Raw genomic sequence first — 19843 nt, forward strand, 5'->3', positions numbered from 1 at the left:
TGTATTTTCAATTCACCATTACATCCTTACTGACCTCAGTGTACCCAGTATTGCCATAATCTATTTTGTTTCCTGTACTGAGAGCCAGTGCACAGCTATAGAAGGGGTGATGTTGGTGAAAGAAAGAAAACCTGGAACTTTAACCCTATTGTTATATTTAAGGTCAAAGAAATTCCTAGCATGTACAAATCCTTCCAAAATTTGAGATTTATCTATGGGCAAATTAAAAAATTGTAATTTCCCTACTTATTTCTAGATAGTGTAACAAAGATAGTCCATGTCTTTTACTACAGAATACACCTCACACTGGGAGGACAAACAAGCTCATTTTACTACCAGAAGCGATCAAAGTCATATTTACTGTAATATCATTAAAAGACATTCATTAATTAGTTAATATGTTTTAATGTCTTATTTATTAAAAATACCATACATAAATCTTCGATTTTAAAAAATGTTGATTTTTCAGTGAGAACAAACATCACAAGCACAATATCCACCTTCCTCACATGTGATGACTGTAAATTATTTCTTCATAAATATGCCTACATATGGAGACATCAGAAAGGACTATGTCCTAAAAAGATAATATTCAGGTTTTTTTCTGCAGTTTTACTAAGGCGTCTGCTAGACAAAATATATCCAAGCTCCCCTATCTTTAAAAAATCTTTAAAGAAGTAATATTTCATTAACTCAGCAGAAAGATTTCTCAGATGTTGCATTACAGAAGTATTTAGAATCATAATAACAGACAAGAGAAAACATTCATTTATTGACATTTTGAATTAGGAAATACTACATATTTTGGGAATGAAAATAGTGCTTGCATTGAATGGTTGCCTACCATTTGAGGATGGCATTTAAAAATGTCACAATCCCACACTATTTCATAGGTGTTACAAAAATTTTTTCAATACTTTATGCAGAGTCATCACTTTTAGTGAGGGCATTGATTGTCTATTTTTCTTACTAACTTCAGATAACACAGAGATAGATTTTCAACATTGCTATCTGTAAATGTAGATAAAGATTGACACCAGTTTATTAAGGCTGCAAAATCAGTTCATTGCTCTACATTGCTCACAATACCTGAAGGGGGCCTACAAGAAAGCTGGGGAGGGGCTGTTTGCAAGGGCATGTAGCGATAGAATGAGGGGCAATGGTTTTAAACTAGAGCAGGGTAGGTTTAGATTAGATATTAGGATGAAGTTCTTTACAATGAGGGTGATGAAACACTGGAACAGGTTGCCCAGAGAGGTGGTGGGGGCCCCATCCCTGGAGACATTCAGGGCCAGGCTTGATGAGGCTGTGAGCAACCTGACCTAGTTGAAGATGTCCCTGCTTACTGCAGGGGGGTTGGACTAGATGACCTTTAAAGGTCCCTCCCAACCCAACACATTCTATGATTCTCTTCTATTCTATGATTTCAGCTCAGGAACTGAGAGTTGTGGCTACTGCTGCTCCTATGGAAGCGATTGTACTGTATAGGATGGTTTGATGGAGAATGCAAGACAACCCTTCCCAACAACAGCAGTCACTCCTAGCTTAGCCTGGCTGCAGTTACATCACTTGATGAATAAAACTCAGTCTGCCTATACTTCTGAAAATTTTCACGGTGGAGGTGTAATATTATATACATAATATATAGCCAAAGCCTTAAATTGAAAAGAAAAAGAACACAGGGGTATATCCGTAATATTAATATTATCATCAATAAATCAAGAAGCCATGGAAAAGTTCTTTATGAAATATTACATGTGAAGAGGAAATCCAGTTTTCCTGGCATTTATACTCATCAACTATCATCATTGTACTGGTATTTTAAGTAGTATCTGGAAAAAAGCCAGGCAGCATAATCATAGCACAAGGTGATGCTGAAGTACGTTCAGTTCTGGTATTAACTCAGAAGGATGTAAAAACCTGCATTTTGCATCCAAAAATGTGAAGGGGAGGAACTGCAGAGATCTCAATAGACAGGAAGGCAGGAATGAACCTAACCATAAGTCATTTGGTCTGCTATGAGAGGTCCTTGGAAATAGGGACAGAAAGGAGTGGTCCACTGGTGCAATAAATTGTTTAGGTAGATTGCCCTACAAAGAGTTTTAGCCGATAAGCCTAGCAATGGCTTTGGAGTAAATGTTACCATTTCAGTGGAAAATATGAAAGAAGAACCAGAATTGAGGAGAATATCAAATAATAAAGAGATAGTTCACAAAAAACAATTGTGAAAGGTTACTAAAAGTTATGCAAACAACTAGTAGGCTATTCAGTACCATCACATATAAACTCCTGTCTAGTACATAACAGTTTGAAGAATTCTGTCTTGGGAAGTACTGAGACTGGAAAAGCCTAGCAGGAGGGAGTGCCATGATGGACATACCCTATCACAGCAATAAAATAGACTAAAGCAGTCTTTGGATATAAAAGCAGAATCTGGGATTTTCACTGCCTTGGCCTACTGAGCTGAAATCACTCAAGTAATTAGGCTGATGTCAGAGGTCCACAGTTTGACCTTCAACATGTTGCTATGTAGTTCAAAGGGTTGTAACTTTTGCTAGATAAAGCACAATTAAACAGCTGCAATGAAAACAGCAAGAAGAAAACGTGCAAAACTTGTAGAAACAGCAAATCTAAACTTATACAAAAATATTTGTCCAGCACCTCCTACACCCCGATCAGTGAGCAACAGCTCAACGCAGTCCACCAACTAGCACAAATCAAACAATCTGGAAGGTGCTATCCACCTCAAAAAACTCATCCACCTCAGCCCAAAGGGAGGTTGGAATGACTCTGGCTTCCGGAATACCTGCTAGGTAGGTGCCTAGATCTGATCTCCATATTTGAACAAAGCTGTAGATAAAGTGTGAAGCATTCATAAAGGAGTAACAAATATGATAAAAGGCTCAGACTTTCCCTTGAGTTGAGGAGTTCAATGCACAAAACTTATTAGGGGGAAGACTGATGGATGACTGAGTTTATAAATACCTTCAGAGAGACCAGAAATTTTATTAAGGGCGCGCGGGTTTGGTTTATAAACTGGAAGCAATGAGCCAGGTGTAAGTATGCAGTTCTACAGCAACTTAAATCAATGTAATTTCATGTTGCTATGTTCCTCTGTTCTGCTGTACCCAGTATAGAACTCTCCTGCCTCATTCCCCCTTTTGAATCAACAGTAGTGCATAGCCAGATATAAGTAAACCAATACAAGGATCTGACCAAGCTGAAAATCAAAGCTTTTTGAGTTCCTGTTCCTTTGGTTATTGGAACTAGGTGATCTTTAAGGTCCCTTCCAACCTAAACCACCCTATGGTTCTATGATTCTATGATTTCTGTGGGCTTTTCCCAAAATTTTACTCATTAGAAATCTTTGTCAGACTTACTGAAGTAACTCAATGATAAGACATTTGGAATCTAATTTTCGTTTACTTCCAATAGAAGCTGAATTTATGGTTACTTCTACTGGAATGAGAATAATTATCTGAGACCACATATGTTGCCATAATAAAAATAAATATGGAAAAAGTATTTTCTGAGGAACACTATTTAAAAATCAGCTTATGGACTAGTAACTCAGTTTTATTCTTCTCCATCCTATATGTAAAAAATGTTAATGAAGTTATTTACATTAGTAGCCTACATTCTTTTTAGAAAAGATTTATCATGTTGTACCTTTTCTGTGATGTTCTGCTTCTACTCTTGAAGGGGGCAAAAATAGACTGATAGCTTTGAAACATATAAGCAGGAGTGTAAGCAGAAAATGGATATTTTTAATTAACTTTGGGTTTATGAATGCCAAGACAGAGAAAAAATGTTATTAATTCCTTGCCATCCTCTCTCTTGGCCTTAAACTATTTACTGTGGCAAAATTACTTCCGTATTTTATCAGATTGCAGCTGTCTTTATTGAATAAAGATTAAATACATTTTTCTGGAGTCATTTTTTCTTTTTTAAGTAGATTTAACTACAGAGTTTAACAAACACATGCACACCTCCATTCTAGTATGAACACACCCATAAAAAGAAATAAAAATATAAATGTGTTAAAAGGCTCGAATATAGAAGACACTTCTTTGAAACAATTATTTTCAGAGTGAGTGGGTTTCATTATACAAATGGTAAAAGTCAATATTTCATTCTAACTTCCTTATAAAAATTAAAATTGGACCATTTGGTACTAAAAGTGCATACTTGAAGTGACTGATAATGGAAAGATATCATAATCAGACTACCACATGCCCAAGGAAGTCTGCAAATTTTTTAAAGGACAAGAATTTATTCTGATTAGTGTATTTATATGGAACTGAAATATTAAACCTGAAGTCATGACAGTGTTTGGTGAATTATATTTCCAAATAAAAACTGAATATAAGGATTATTCCATGCTAATCATCTGTATCTTTAATTTTTACTGTAAATCCTACTTTAAGTAATCTATATTTAGTTCTAGTTCTGCAAAATGAGATTACTTGAAAATACACAGGCCTAATTTTTAACCAAGAAGACTGCCTTAGACTCTCCAACGTATTTCTGCCCACCAGAAAAGGACCTGGGGGTGCTGGTGGACGGTCAGCTTAACATGAGCCAGCAGGGTGCCCAGGTGGCCAAGAAGGCCAACAGCATTCTGGCTTGTATCAGGAATAGCATGGCCAGCAGGAGCAGGGAAGTGATCGTGCCTCTGTACTCGGCACTGGTGAGGCCTCACCTAGAGTGCTGTGTTCAGTTCTGGGCCCCTCTGTACAAGAGGGACATGGAAGTGCTGGAGCATGTCCAGAGGAGAGCTAGCAGGCTGGTGAGGGGTCTGGAGTTGAGGTCATATGAGGAGAGGCTGAGGGAGCTGGGCATGTTTAGCTTGGAAAAGAGGAGGCTGAGGGGAGACTTCATTGCCCTCTACAACTACCTGAAAGGAGGCTGTAGAGAGGTGGGTGTTGGCCTCTTCTCCCAGGTGAATAATGGCAGGACCGGAGGAAATGGTCTGAAGCTGCGGCAGGGGAGGTTTAGATTAGATATTAGGAAGAATTACTTTATTGAAAGAGTGGTCAGGCACTGGAACAGCCTGCCCAGGGAGGTGGTTGAGTCACCATCCCTAGAGGTGTTTAAGAAACGTCTAGATGTGGTACTTCAGGGCATGCTCTAGTGGCAGAGATTGTAGGTTGTTTGGTTGGACTCGATGATCTTAAGGGTCCTTTCCAACCATGAAGATTCTATGATTCTATGATTATTTTATTTTTTCTCATCACTAGATTTAGGCTTGACACCATTAAGCACACCACAGTGAAACCTTAAAGAAAGAAGGAGAACTCTTACAAATGTCAAAAGGACATGAAAAAGAAGAAAACATAGAGCAAATGTTACAACTTCTGTTAAGAAACATAGATTCAATATCTCATTTTCATTATAACTGGTTTTATATTTCAACAGTACTGAATAACCCCAGACTTTCCAATATTTAGTTAGCGTACTAAGATACCTAGCTACAGCTCAAAGTTTTGTTTGCAACAATGGCTGGTAGCTATAGAAACCAATAAGAAGACACCACTTATGCTTACATTCTACCTTTGTCAGAAATGACCTGGGGATGAAGCAGCTACGATAGAGGGCTGGGAGCTGAAATATATGCCAATATCAGAAAAAGAATCTTTACACAGTAATCTGGTGTCAGCTTATCTCTTTCCTATTAAAACAGCAATGTTCAAGGTAGGTCTTAAGAAATAATTCTCTGAAAGATTGACAACCTAAATCCAAACAAAACAAAAGAGAGAGAAAAGAAACCACCAAAACAGATGGAGAGCTGAATTACGATGTAAGAAAAGCAGAGGGCCACAGGGGAATTTAGTCCTTGCAATACTATGAAAATAATATTAATTATTAACATTCCTTGGAAAAAAAAATTCCTCGGAGTCTGGGTCTCTCAATTACCAAGCTCACTCAATCTCATTTCCTCTTTGGTTTAATGGATCCTTTTTGCTTTATTCAGCGTAAAACATCTTCAACAATAAGGTCTGTTTTTTTCATGCTGCCAAGCATGTAGCACATTCTTCTGGGAAGAGGAGATACGGATAAACAGCTCTCCTTCAAATCATGCAGTTGAAGATTCACTTATATTCCAGGTAAACCTTTGGAATTATCACACTCTTAGGTGTTCAGGAATAAGACAGGAATAAGACCAGCTACTCATGACATCAAACTTTTAGGAATATCAAAATGTCTGTCATCTTTTGTGTATTTTGTTCCCCTGTTGGCATGAAAAATTATGCTGCTGCTTCACTGCCAGAAAAAAAAATAATAAAAAAAATCCAAATGTGTGAGGTGGGGCGGCTCTGGTTGGAGGATATGATGATCCCCTCAACAGCCACGCTGTTATCCCTACCTTCCTCTACACACAGTAGCAAGCCTGATAATTCAGGCATTTCCTCTCCTTCCAATTTCCTTCCAACTCCCCAAACAGAACAACTTGTTTAAATCTAGTCCTTCTTACTTCACTGCTTGGGTGGCAAAATTTAATTTTTAATTTTGCATATGCTCCCAGGAAAGCCTCATGCAATATTTTGCAGTTTACTCATGCTGTGGTCTTCTATATTGCATCATCGTGTCTGCCCTAACTGGGAGTATATCGTGCCTGGACTTTGGTGTGGGATAAATGCCAAATCATAGAACCATAGAATCACAGAATGGTTCGGGTTGGAAAGTACCTTAAAGATCATCTAGTTCCAACCCCCCTGCCATTGGCAGGGAAACCTTCCACTAGACCAGGCGGCTATTGATAATTTAAACAGCAATACAACATAGGCAGTTCTTCATATGTCCTTCAGAAGAAATGCAACAATTTTGCCAGCAAAAAGTAAGATGAATGAGTGCTAATGGTATTCAGTACTGGAAAAGATATTTAATGTCATCTTCAATTATTATGCTGTCAGTAAATGTAGTGCCATTTAGTAGTGTAGTGCCACTACACTATAGCTCCAGTGAATGTGGAGCTATTTATGTTTTTAGTTAGTTTCATCCTTTTCACCTTCTTCAGACAGGAAGCAAGTGAAATACACAGAACTCTATTTTAATGGGAAACTTTCTTTTTCTGTGTAATAGATAAACTAAATACAAAAGGTGACAGAAAATGCTGGTTTCCCTTCCAAAAGCTACAAAGTAGGTACAATTCAGAGCGCTCAGGACAGAAGCCAAATATACACAGAAAGAAGCCTTACCTATATACAACCATACCAAACCAGAGTAACTAACAACAGTATGTAAGTAGTATTTTTAACATTGCTGTGGTGTAGCCAGGTACAGCATACAAGCATTTTACATAAATATGTGAGCAATTTGATAACGAAAAGGGTAAAGACAGACAGGTGTTGTTGCACAGAGAAGGCATCGAAGTAGAAAAAAATTGCTAAACAAAAGACAAGATAAGCACAAGGGTTTGTAAATAGGCCAGACATCCTCCTGAATACACAAGGATGACTGGCAAAACTAGAAAGAACAAGGTAAGTAGAACCAGGAGGAGTCTTTTTTTTGGAAGTGGGGAAAAAGAGCTTAAAATCATCAGCCATGGGGAAGGTAAAACAGAGAAAAAGAAGAAAAGCCTACTGCGGTTTGACTTCTCTTATCAAAGTTATCCCACAGCTGCCCCTGTTAACCCTGGTGACTAGGAGCTAGCACTGACTGCAGCCATCAGCTCTCGGATATTACGCACATTCACGACTAAACTAGCATATGAGTGTCCCAGAGTAACTGTTTTGTATATGTAATGATGCTTAATGATTAACACTATGTAGGATTTAACCAGCAGCACAAAGTGTGCTGTTAACAAATTTAGTAAACTTCCGTTTCACAATTTGAACCTGGCCTGATTTGTCAGTCTTCTAAACACTCCCATCACAATGATCTCTAATGCTATAAATATACATATTTTCACTGTATTTGAAAGAAAATCTAAACACCTAAATTAGGTATCTGTAGCTATACAGGATTTGTTTGAAGGTGTATTACCATAACCATACCATATGTGTTTTGACATACACATCTCCTAAACTCTATGTTGAAAACAAAACACATGCATACATAAAACAATACTGTTACTCACTGTTATAAGTGATGTTAAATCCACGTCCTGACATTGAATGGTCAGCTTGAAATTCCAGACGCAAAATATGACCATTACTGGTAAGATGGGAAGGAACTTCAGCACCAGTAAATGTTCCTATTATGGGGGAATCTGGAGAGTCACCGTCTTTGACTGCAAGGAAGTCAAACTGAGATTCCAAGTCAAAGTCATTAAAAGAGAGATGGATTCGGCTCCCAGGGTCTGAAATTATTGTCCAGATACAGTTTAAATTATTCCCATATCCCTCTGGATAATCAGGTGAAAGAACTGTTCCCATTGGTGCAGTGAAATTGGAAAGGCAAGGAACTGCCAAAAAAAAGAGAAAAAAATTAGCTAACCAAATAAAACATTTCAATAATGATCTATTTTATTGCTAAGTTTTTGTAAGAGATCCTTAAACTTGCTGATTACCTGAAGTGAATAATTCAGTATTTGTTATGAACTGTGAAACCAGAAAGAAGATTCTATTTATTTTTTTTTAATCTTTGTGTTCCCTTCCCCTCAATAAAACTACCTCCCAAGCAGAGTCCCCAGGTAATAAAGAGCATCCTTGTTGCATTGGAAGCCCACAGCAGTCCTTACAATTTACCCATGTTCAACAATCCTTAATCACTTGGCACCACTTATTTTCTCCTTTAGGGAGCTGTTTAGATGAGCAGACCTCTCACTGAGCACATTAAAGAGGCAGAAAGTCAATAGTGCCCTTATCATTTGTTGTTCACCCAGAAGCAGCACAAGAAATTAACTAGCCTCAAAGAGAAAACAGAGTAGTTTTGTTGTTATCAGAATAATATTTTATGTTATACCATTTCAGTTAAGCCCTATTAAATTGAGCTGCAGGGATGAAAGCAACTGATTGCACTTTGAATATATTTGATCTGTACTATTTTAGTGGAAATGTTAAGAAAGGTGTCGCTACAAGTGCTTATCACAACATTGGTTTTACTTATGCTGTATAATGTAACTGGAAGAGAGTTATAAATGTCTATAATCATAAGTGCTAAAAGATATTCATATATAATACATGGGCAAAAAATGTAAATAAATAAATAATTTAAACCCTTGATTACAATTCAGCAACTTCTAATCTAAGGAAATACATTGATTTAGAGTAGCTATAAAAACTGTATCATACATATAAAATCTACAGAATCCTACAAAAAAAGCTAATAATAAAATATTATATAATCACATAAAGACAACTGCTTTAATAGTTGCTAGTAAAAGAAAAAAAAATATTTTAGCAGTTCTAGAACCTGTCTTGGGCATAATCATTAGGTAAACCCACCACTGAACAAAAGAAAAATCATCCTGTCAGCAGAATTAACTGTGTTGTGCTAACTCTGTAATCACACAAATTACTATATATAATGAAAAACTTATCATAATGTTATGCATTAAAAATAATAAGAAAAAGATATTTGGTACATACAAATACAGATTGGTATGTTTGCAGACCACTGGTTGTTTTCTTGGCAAATGATAGATCTCTCTCCAATTAATTCAAATCCAAACTGACACTCAAACCTTAAAACATCACGATTAGAAAATCCATCCCCTTCTCTGATACCATACAACGGTGTTCCAGGATCCCCACAGCTTTCCTTTTCAATTTCTGTTGAAATAAATACTGAATTTATTTCTAGAAAAAATAAAATAAACTCCCCAAGCATATATGCTCAAATCTAGAAAATAACTATACATTATTATAGGCAAATGAAAATCATCTACATAACAACAGTTGCTGAAATGCACCAGTGAGTCTGATTCTATACTCCAGTTTCTTAAGGAGGAATTTTTGAGGAAGGTTCTTAGAAAAATCAGAGCTCTTTGTATTAATAGAACACTTGACATTTAAAAGAATATGAAGAAAATTATTCCTACTTTATTTTGTAAAATTGTAGGCAGTAATGGTATTAAGTAAAAATTCACTTGTAGTACTTGAGTGCTTAAAACTAGCAACAGAGACCAGCATCCCACTCTGTAAACACTGTCCATTTTCCAATACAGTTTAAATTGATTAACTAATGACAATGCAAAGAAAAGGGAGTACCGACACAAAAAGAATTGCCCAAAGTCAAAAGGAGGCTATATGTTATTATATACACACATATATACATATTTATATGTACGCATATTATGGAGACACAAGCAAAAATAACTTCTCTATACTCAAATAGCATTTTACCTCAGTAGGCTCGACTGCAAGGTATCTGAATGATTCTCTCTCATTTCTGCAATTGTTACAGCTATGATATTCTCTCAGATTACATATTTTCCTGAACTTTCACTAGTAGATATGAGCATGGAGGGATCTTCTAAAAAGCATTTCTCACCCATATGCATTTCACAAGCTCATAGTGCTTCATTCTACCAGTCTCTGCCTTTGGGTTCTGTGAGCTGGGCTAGTGACAACTGAGGCAAAAGCGTTGTTGAGTACCTAATCTTTCTCCATGTCGGTTGTAGTCAGATCTCCTGTTTTGCTCATCAGGGAGGGTGCAGTTTCTTTCATTTTCTTTTGTTGTCCTATGTACCTAAAGAAACACTTCTTGTTATTTTTCATGTCCCTAGTCAAGTTCAGTTCCAGCTGTGTCTTGGCTTTCCTGATCCACTCCCTGGGGTCCCCCGGAAGGGACCTCTGGAGGTCTCTAGGACAGGTTCCTGCTCAAAGCAGGTTCATCTATAAGGTCAGACCATGTTGCTCAGGGCTTTATCCAGTTGGCTCTTGAAAACCTCCTAGGATGCAGACTGGTCTGGGCAACCTATTCCACTGCTTGGCTGCCTGCATGGGAAAAAATTTTTTCTTATATCTATTCTGAACTTCTCTTGTTCTGACTTATGCCAATTGTTCCCTCATCCTCCATGCCCCTGTCTTCTCAGTAACCTCCTCAAATCTACTGGCAGGCTGATATTAGACTCTATTTTTACAAGCTGAAAAAGCCCAGCTCCCTCAGGCTCTTCTTAAAGGGCAAATGCTTGAGCCCTTGATTGCCTTGACAGCCCTCCACTGAACTCACTTCAATTAGTCAGTCCCTCAAAACTGGATGGACTATTGCAGATAGAGTCTAAGAAGATCCAAGTATAGGAGAATAATCACTTCCATCATTCTGTGCTCGTGTTAATCCATCTCAGGATTCTTTTAACCTTCTCCGCTGCCAAGGCATGGTGCTGGTTTACACTCAGTTTGCTGTCCTCCAGGGCACCAATGCCTTTTCTGGAAAACCACTCCCCAGCCTCTACTGTGTGCAGGAGTTATAAATTCCCAGGTATAGGACTTAGCACTTGCCCTTGTTGTACTTCACAGAGCTCCTGTAGGCCCATTCCTCTGGCCTGTATGGGTCCCTCTGGATAGCAGCACTGTTCTTGAGCATATTTGACTGTTTCTTCCAATTTAATGTCATCTGTAAACCTGATAAGAGTGCACTTCATAGCCTCTTCACAGTCAATGACAAAATAGAATATCCAAGAGTAGACTCCTGTGGTACTCTTCTTGCTTCTGGCCTCTGGTACAGTATGATCCATTAGCCACTATCCTCTGTCCTATCATCCAACCTGTCTCTTACAGGGGTGGTTTTTGTGGTTTGGTTGGTTTGGTTTTTTGGTATTTTTTCTTTTCTTTTCTTTTTTTCACCCATCTGGTTATCTCCTATGATATTCTTGCATCCAAGTCAGGAGATGATATTCATATGTCCAACTCTGGATGAATGGACAGAGAGAGAAGCCTTGATAAGGCTGAAGTAGGCAACGCTCACTGCTCTCCCCTTGTCCAGCGATCCAGTGATTTATTATAAAAGACCAATCAGCTTGGTCAGGTGTGCTTTACCCTTGATAGATTCATGCTAGCTGTTCCCAATCAGCTTCTTCACGTGCCAGGAAACGGCTTTCAAGAAGACTTGATCCGTAATTTCCCCAGGAACTGAAATAAAGGTCAGCCTGCAGTTGCACAGGTCAAGGTTTTGGCTTTTGTTGAAGATCATGCAACTTTTTTCCAGTCTTTGGGTATCTCTTCTGATCTCAACAAACTGTCAAAGATGATAGAAAGTGGCCTTGCAAGGAGATTCACCAGCTCTCCTAGCACCCTTGGATACAGTCAGTTATGTCTTAGAAACTTTTGAAGAAAATGCTGTGCTTAAGATATGAAACTCAGGAATGCATTCATCATTTACAAATACAGGAAATATGGTACATACGTAATGTAAATTTAATACAAAATACTTTTTTCCCTGTCTATCCCAGCTATTACAACCTTCTTTCATCTTTTATCGTAACTATAAAAAGGACAGAAATCTTAAAATAAAATTAATTTATCACGTCTATTAATAATAGCAACAGATATCCCTAAAAGATAGTTTGAAAAATTCTCTTTAAAGGTCTTGCTGCCACTTTTTTCATGTTTCCACATTAGGAAGTTTGACTATAAGGAAAAAAACAAACAAATAGCAAATGTTTTGTATTAACTCAATTTTTCTAGGGTCATATTTTCAACAGCATACACCTCATTTCGCAAAGCTTTTAGCTATTAATGCTCTGCATACAATTTAAATGTAACAAAAAGCAAATAAAGAACATTCAATTTCAACAAGGAAATGAAAGAGTTGAAGATTATTTAAAAAAAGTCTTCATAGAGATTTGAAAGGCTTTATTATTCCATTTGATTAAAGAAAATCAAAACTAACAAAACAAAACCATCCAACAAAAAGCAAAACAAACACCGACATTTCTTACTGCTTTATTTGTGTTATTTGTATTTATTTGTTCAAACAGTTCTAGGAAAAAAAGAATATAATTTGTAATTTTAAAAAAGATATAAACCAGGTTCAAACAACCCCCAGAACACAGACCTCCAATAAAAGTTAAAGCTGTCCTGAAGAAACAACGTAAGATATCCCAAAGAGAACACAAACTCACTCCTCCTATCTTCAACGTTGATGAGACTGTTAATGTCAAACCTACAAAACTACTCGCTACAGAACTACTACTGCTCAAGAAATAAAAAGTTTCCCTAGGCTATTCTGGTAAATTAGTAATATTCTAAGTGCCTAATTCGCTTCACATTTCATTTGGGAAAACAAATGTATTCTATAAACTAGTTCTCCAACAAGTCATTACATCAAGTAACTTATTGTAGTTTTCTCATAGAATATATGCTAGACAGTAAATGACTTCAAGCCTACTTATATTTATTCTTTATGGGGGCTACAATTCTGATGTAGCTGGTGGGACAATGGCTTTCTCTAATTATTATTTTATCCTAAATAGCAAGAGTTTCCATGCTTTTTGTCACATTTAAAAAGATATATAGCTGAGCAAAGCTGATAAAATGAGCTTGCTCATCTTGTCTTCTATCAAACGTCCCTATTAGAAAGTCTTAAAGAAAGTGATTCTGAATTCAAAAAATTGTTAGGCAGAGTATAATTATTTACAGGAGTTAGTTGGAAAAAAACCCAAACCTTTATGCTGTGTGATTGCTGTATCTAAGAGATTACATCCAGTCTTATATTTAATTTGCTTTCATAAATGGAATTAAGTTGAACAAGATGTTATTTGAATGACAGTTTTAAATTAAATAAACCATTCCTAAACCCCATTCATGTTCATTTGCATTTATAGCAAATCTTTCCTTCATTACTCTAATCTTTCCTGCATGCCTCGCTTACACCACTTTCATACTCTGTAAATTTCATGTTAGCATCAGTTCATTTCTGAATTTGAAACAGAATATTTTTGTCATAACTTAGTTCTCCTTAGACACAGAAATGTTTTCCGGTTTTTGGTTTTTGGTGGGTTGTTTTGTTTTGGGGTTTTTTTGGGTTTTTTTTTTTTTTTTTTTGACTGATGTGCAAATAGCTTTTAGATTTGTTTAAAGAATATCAACAAACTTCCTTTAAAACAGACAAGAAAAACAAAAAAAACCCTGACTGCTTACTGGGCTTTTTTCAGATAATCACATTTTAAATAACACAGTTTTAGGGAAGATCACTATTTCATCTTTGTTTGAAATTGCTAGGGGGGCAAATGATATTCATATTCACATTTTTTACTGCTAGCTCTACCACTCTTGTTTCAGCTTCCCTGCATTGCATATTTGTTTCAACAACGCCTAAGTAGTTAGGTTCAGAGCCTGACAAAGTCTCATTTCTTGATAAACTTGCACTAGTCCTTCATTGTAAATAATTAATTTATGATAAATAGAAATTATTTTATGATTGTTTAAGATTAGTAGAAGAAACAGTATGTTTTCAAACAGCTCAAATAGTGATGCCATAATTAAAATTTTTGAAAAACTATACAAAATTGGAAACTTCAGTATGAGTCACCAAATAGTGAAGAGAAATAAAAGGTATTATGGGCTACCATCCGGGAACATAGCTAGAATTCCTACCAACAGAGCTGCACATAAGGGTCCACTGCTCTGTTTTAGTTTGACTAAAAATGTCACCAACTATAATACATTCTTTCATATAATGCACATGTATAACAAAGTTGCAATTCACAGCAGAAGTTGTTATAGAGTATATTTTAGTGGAAACACTATTTCCACAGGATATTGCAAAGCGCAAGCATTAGGAAGAAGTTTATCACACATGAGTACCTCAAAAGTCAAAAGTAATCTTATTGTTTAGTGCATTTTATTTTTTTAATATTTTGGTTACTTTTTATTTTTACATTTTGATTTATGTTCTCTTTTATGATATATTCCACTTTTCAAGATTTGCAGTTCATGTTGGCTACAATAAGAGATGGTTAGGATGTATTTTTCTTTTCCTGTGGTCACTACAACCGACTTATGAGTCTGTGATCAAAAGGCAAGTATGCTATTTGTGCCTAAGAAAAAAAAAAACACTTAAGCTAATATTATTTCCATTAGATAGTCCTTTCTTTCTTTGTAGTCAAAAAAAAGAGAAGCACCTCTAAGCATAAATACAGTTTGTTAAATGTGTTAATAATGAATTAGGCATGATCTTTTAATGTTTAAGGCTTTTGAGAAGGAAAAAAACCAGCAAATCCGGTTTTGTTTTCAGAAATAATTTTAACATAAAAGGACATTAACAATAAAAGGATGAATGATTTTGGGTGATGTCACAAATCTAACTTTTTTTAAAGAATCATTTTGAGACTATTTAGTTTTCTCATTATTTTGGAAACCTGGTCATACATAAGTGATGATTGTGGTCACAGTGCACTGAATGGAGCTTACAATTGCCAACATATATTCTAACAAGAAATACCTAGAAAACACATCAAATTATGGGAAAAATAAAAGAAAAACAGAAAGAAAATTAAGGTAAGTATCTCGTTTTGTTTTAAATTATCCTTTTGTTATTTTGTGTATCTCACTGAAGGTTTCTGTAGATTTCCAATTACTGATGCACTGAAGGGAAAGCCCAAAGCTACGGTAGCTACCAGCATAGGGATACCAAGACAGGAATGTTCTTTTTCTCTTATCCTCTGTCTTCGTGAAGGACGGGCAGATTCTGCAGGTGACTAAATGAGCCTTGGGGAAAATAGATGGTCACTTACTACACAAATGCATTTTGACACAGTGGCACTGGAGTTAGGGATTGAAGAGGTAACTTGTTGATCTTTTTTCTCCTGTAACTCAAGGGAAAATGAAGGACATGAATGTGATTCTTACAAGGGAAAACAATTTTGAAAGGAAAGAGTGCAGTGCTGAACACTGGAAAATTACAATCCTGAAGACTTGCCATCACTTCAGCAGAGATTCAGAATCAATAGTAATTCACGGAAATACCAGGCAAAGATCAATCACTTTTTACTTTAACAGCATTTTAGAATAATGCCCATTTTTTGTTTCAGTGAGCATATCAATAGAGGTACGGCAGACAATTAGATTTTCTTTTGTCATTAGTAAAATTGCATTTGAATTCATTACATGCTATTCTTTGCAACAAAGCATACCAGATTAACTAAATACTAGTATGTGAAAAGAAACGGGCTTTCAGTATGTAATTTAAAAAGAATGAAGCTGGCTGTTTGATATTTGAATTTGCTATGTCAAAAGGTACAAACATTCACCAACATATATTGACACACTGGCATTTTGCAGGATAATGGGGAAAAAATCTACATAATCCCACTATGAAACATGAGGGTATGTACAATTTAAATACACATTACTGTATACATTGCACATCTAATTTGGTTGTGAAATTGTCATGACATTGTTCCCACTGCAGGTCTTGCTTATTAAAGAGATAGGAAAAGATACCATTACGCATTTGTACAACTTTTGCTTGCAATGCAAGGAACCAGCAACAGTATAATCATCTATTTTACCTTGAACATTAGAACCTAAATCATAAGGAGAAAAAGCACTCAAAACGCAGCAAGAAGAAAATAAAAATTAATAACTTATGAATCAAGAACAGATATTTTTTAGTGTCAACTGGGATGATAAACAATACAAGCAATTGGTAAACTATGACATATGTCTTCACAATATACATAATCAAGAAAAAGAATCTTAAAGATACATAGCAGACAAACTGTTATGGACCAATTTCAGGAAGATCTTAGACTGCACTTAGCAGCTTACACAGCAAAAGACTGGAGGTTTGGTCACATTTACATGTAACAGGACTCAGGTATTGCTATGATCAGTAAACAGAAAACAAAGTGAATAACCTAACAGATGATACCTTCTCCTAAATATTACTATGTTTCTTCAAGTAAAGGAAATAATTTTATCTATTAACTGTTACCACTAAAGCATGAGTATTTTTATGAACAAATGATGGAAGTTCATTTCCGGAAGAACAAAAAGCCCAGTGTCATGTGATTTTCAGTTATACAGAACACCTGTCCAAGGGTATAGAGTCAGTCAGTGAAATTCTATGGGGAAAAAAAAAAAATCTACAAAAGAAACAGCTGTTCTTTCCCTGCTATGTAGGCGGTGATAACCTTCACTTCCTTGCTGAATTATACCAATCGTCAGGGTACTTCTCACTTCCTGATCACATGATGCGAAGAGCCAGAATGTGAGCATTTCACAAAGAAAAAAAGGATAATTAATTAAGGGAGGGTAATGGCGTTGAAGTCACTTATGGAAAAGTCAGATGAGGTCCATCTGAGAATACAGGGGTAAAACAATGTCAGCCACCATTGACAGTAACATTTTATGTATATCACAAGTGCTCAACATTTTTAGTATAAGGAAAAACTAGTTAGAGCTATTCTCCATGACAGTAGATTTTTCAGAGGGATAGCAGTTAGCAGTTATATATCCGTGATTTTTATTGTATAATTTATCTCTTTTTTTGCCATAAGCATAAAATATTTCATAATTATGTTCTATTATATATCGTAGGTACTTACAGACTTTATGGATACACATACTTCCTTCTTTTCCTATTCAGTGCCATGTTCTGTCTTTTAAAGTTGAGTTATTTGCTAGTCAGCCAGCAATAAGCTGGTCCAGCTAATGAATGAGCCCTGTGGGTCTTTATATAATAACAGCACCTCTAATAAAATAAGTTACTCTCTTAATTTAGGTTTAGAATATGAACTGTTCTGTAGAACTCCATCCACACAAACAGTTTAATAGCACCACGGGACTTCTCATTTGTATAAAAGTTCACAAAAACTGGGGTTCACATATATATATTTTGGAAAAAAAAGAAAGTAGTTGTACATACAAACTGCAATAACACAGCAGTGGTTCAAAAAAAAAAAAATAAAATGCTCAAATACACTCAACTATAAGTTGTATCTTTCTTCTTTTTATGGAATTGCCTTTAGAGTTTAATTCAGGATGATATTTTTTCCACAAACCTTTAAAACTTATTAAAATTTACAGACAAGAGTCTTTAGGATAATTAAAAATTCTGGTAGCACAATACTATTTGCTAAGTCTTAAATGTCTTCTATATAACATTCTACCAGGTGTTATCTTGCTGGCATCTCCCATTATTCACTTTGGTTAAAAGCTATGTAGAATGCTTAAAAGTGCACCAAGTTAAACAGCTGGGGCATTAAGTCTAATTTCAGCCAAAAGCATAAACAGAAATATTTAAATTCTTAGAGAAAGACAGAAGAAATAATAGTCTATATACTCAGGTTTATCAGCATGCTTAGCAGTATTTGGAACTCATAGAAAAATAGCTTACCCTGTTACCAATTTTGAATCCTATTTTACAGGAGCAAGTAAGAATGCTTTTATCTCTAAGTACATGCTTTGGGACTGATGTGGGTTTCAAGTCTGTCTGATTTGATGCCTGAGCTAATAAGAAAATATAGTTTAATATGCATAAAACCCCCAAGATGACTCATATCTACTCCATTTGTTACCTTACACATCATAGTCTGTCAAACATATTTTAGCTAATCAACGCTTACTATTTTCAAGCTCTTTGTATAAAATGCAACCTTCTTTACTACCTCAAAAACAATACATAAAGAAATCACTTCAGGAGAATATTCATTTAGTAGAACATTTGATTACATTAAAACAACTTTGTGTCGGTTTTTAAAACGCTGTGATTTATTTAAACATACAGTTAATGTAAATTTTTATCCCTTATTTGGATAATTGATTTTGTTTATGAATTTTATGGATTACCATAGAATCACAGAATGTGTTGGGTTGAAAGGGACCTTTAAAGATCATCTAGTCCAACTCTCCTGCAGTAAGCAGGGACATCTTTAACTAGATCAGATGATGCTTTCCAACTTTCAACAAAATTAATAAGTATGTGGATTCAATTCAACAAATACTCGCGATATACCTCACTCTGTCTTTCTGTCCAAAGCTACCTCTGTTTGAGGATGAATCTATTCCTTCATCTTAGGGGATCACAGATTCCTACAAAATAGTGCCTTCTCCTTTTTTTTTTGGTTAGCTTTCCTTACATTAGCCATTTTTTTCTGTTTTTCCTGTGTTTGATCAGATAGTAGCAAACTCCATTGACAATACACTATTTGGGGAAACAAAAAATAAAAATGTGTCCAATTGTTATCTGGGTCAAACTAGTAATGAAATTAGAGTAGTGCAACATGAATGAAAAAGTCTATCATCTGCTTCATTCCTGCATTCTAGTTAGCTTCTAAAAATAAAATAAATAATCCAGTAATGAATAAATATAAGGAAAGTATTGGTTGGGGGCGGGGGGGAGAGAAGAGAAAATTATAATTGTATGTCACCTACATATCCAAATCCCCAAATACAGGCAACTCCTTTAAGAGACTTCTCCAACTTTGTACAGGGAACATTCAGAGAATGCAAGAGAGACAATACTCAAAGGCAATTAAAAGGACTGTTAATGGCCTTGAAGGCCAGAGACTTTATAAAAAGTTTATCAGAGGCTTGAATATGACTAGCTACAACATTTATGATATCACAATTGCCATACAGATAAGCAGAACATAAAATCCAGCAAGAAATTCTCAAAAAGTACAGGGCAGCTGGAACATATAAATACAGACATTTCAATGTACAAAGATTCTAAAGAAGATCATAAAGAACATTTTGTAGACTTGACAAAGTCATCATTGTCATGATAAGTTTTGAATTTCACTTCTTGATTTTATGTTACATATAACTAATAGCTTAATGGACATTAGAAAAAGTAGCCATTTGAGGAAAAAATACAAGAAAGAAGTGTAGCCATTATAATATGAACAGTTTTAAGTATTAGGATGAACACTAGCAATAGTATAAAGCAGACAGAAAAAGCCTTATTATATTTCTTTATCATACTACACTAGAGGTATAAAAGATATTCT

At 35.6% G+C, this 19843-nt stretch overlaps 1 protein-coding gene across 3 annotated transcripts in view; it reads right to left on the reverse strand.

The window, feature by feature from the left end:
* Positions 1 to 19843, reverse strand: part of CSMD3 (CUB and Sushi multiple domains 3) — a 684352-nt gene that overhangs the window by 297124 nt on the left and 367385 nt on the right. For all 3 annotated transcript variants that reach the window (XM_074577705.1, XM_074577704.1, XM_074577703.1), the window contains 2 exons: positions 9534 to 9716; positions 8081 to 8407 (listed from right to left, as the gene is read on the reverse strand). In XM_074577705.1, the coding sequence (XP_074433806.1) occupies positions 8081 to 8407; positions 9534 to 9716 (510 nt within the window). The remainder of the gene's footprint in view (positions 1 to 8080; positions 8408 to 9533; positions 9717 to 19843) is intronic.

Source organism: Larus michahellis, chromosome 2 (assembly GCF_964199755.1).
Source record: "Larus michahellis chromosome 2, bLarMic1.1, whole genome shotgun sequence".
Classification (NCBI taxonomy): Eukaryota; Metazoa; Chordata; class Aves; order Charadriiformes; family Laridae; genus Larus; species Larus michahellis.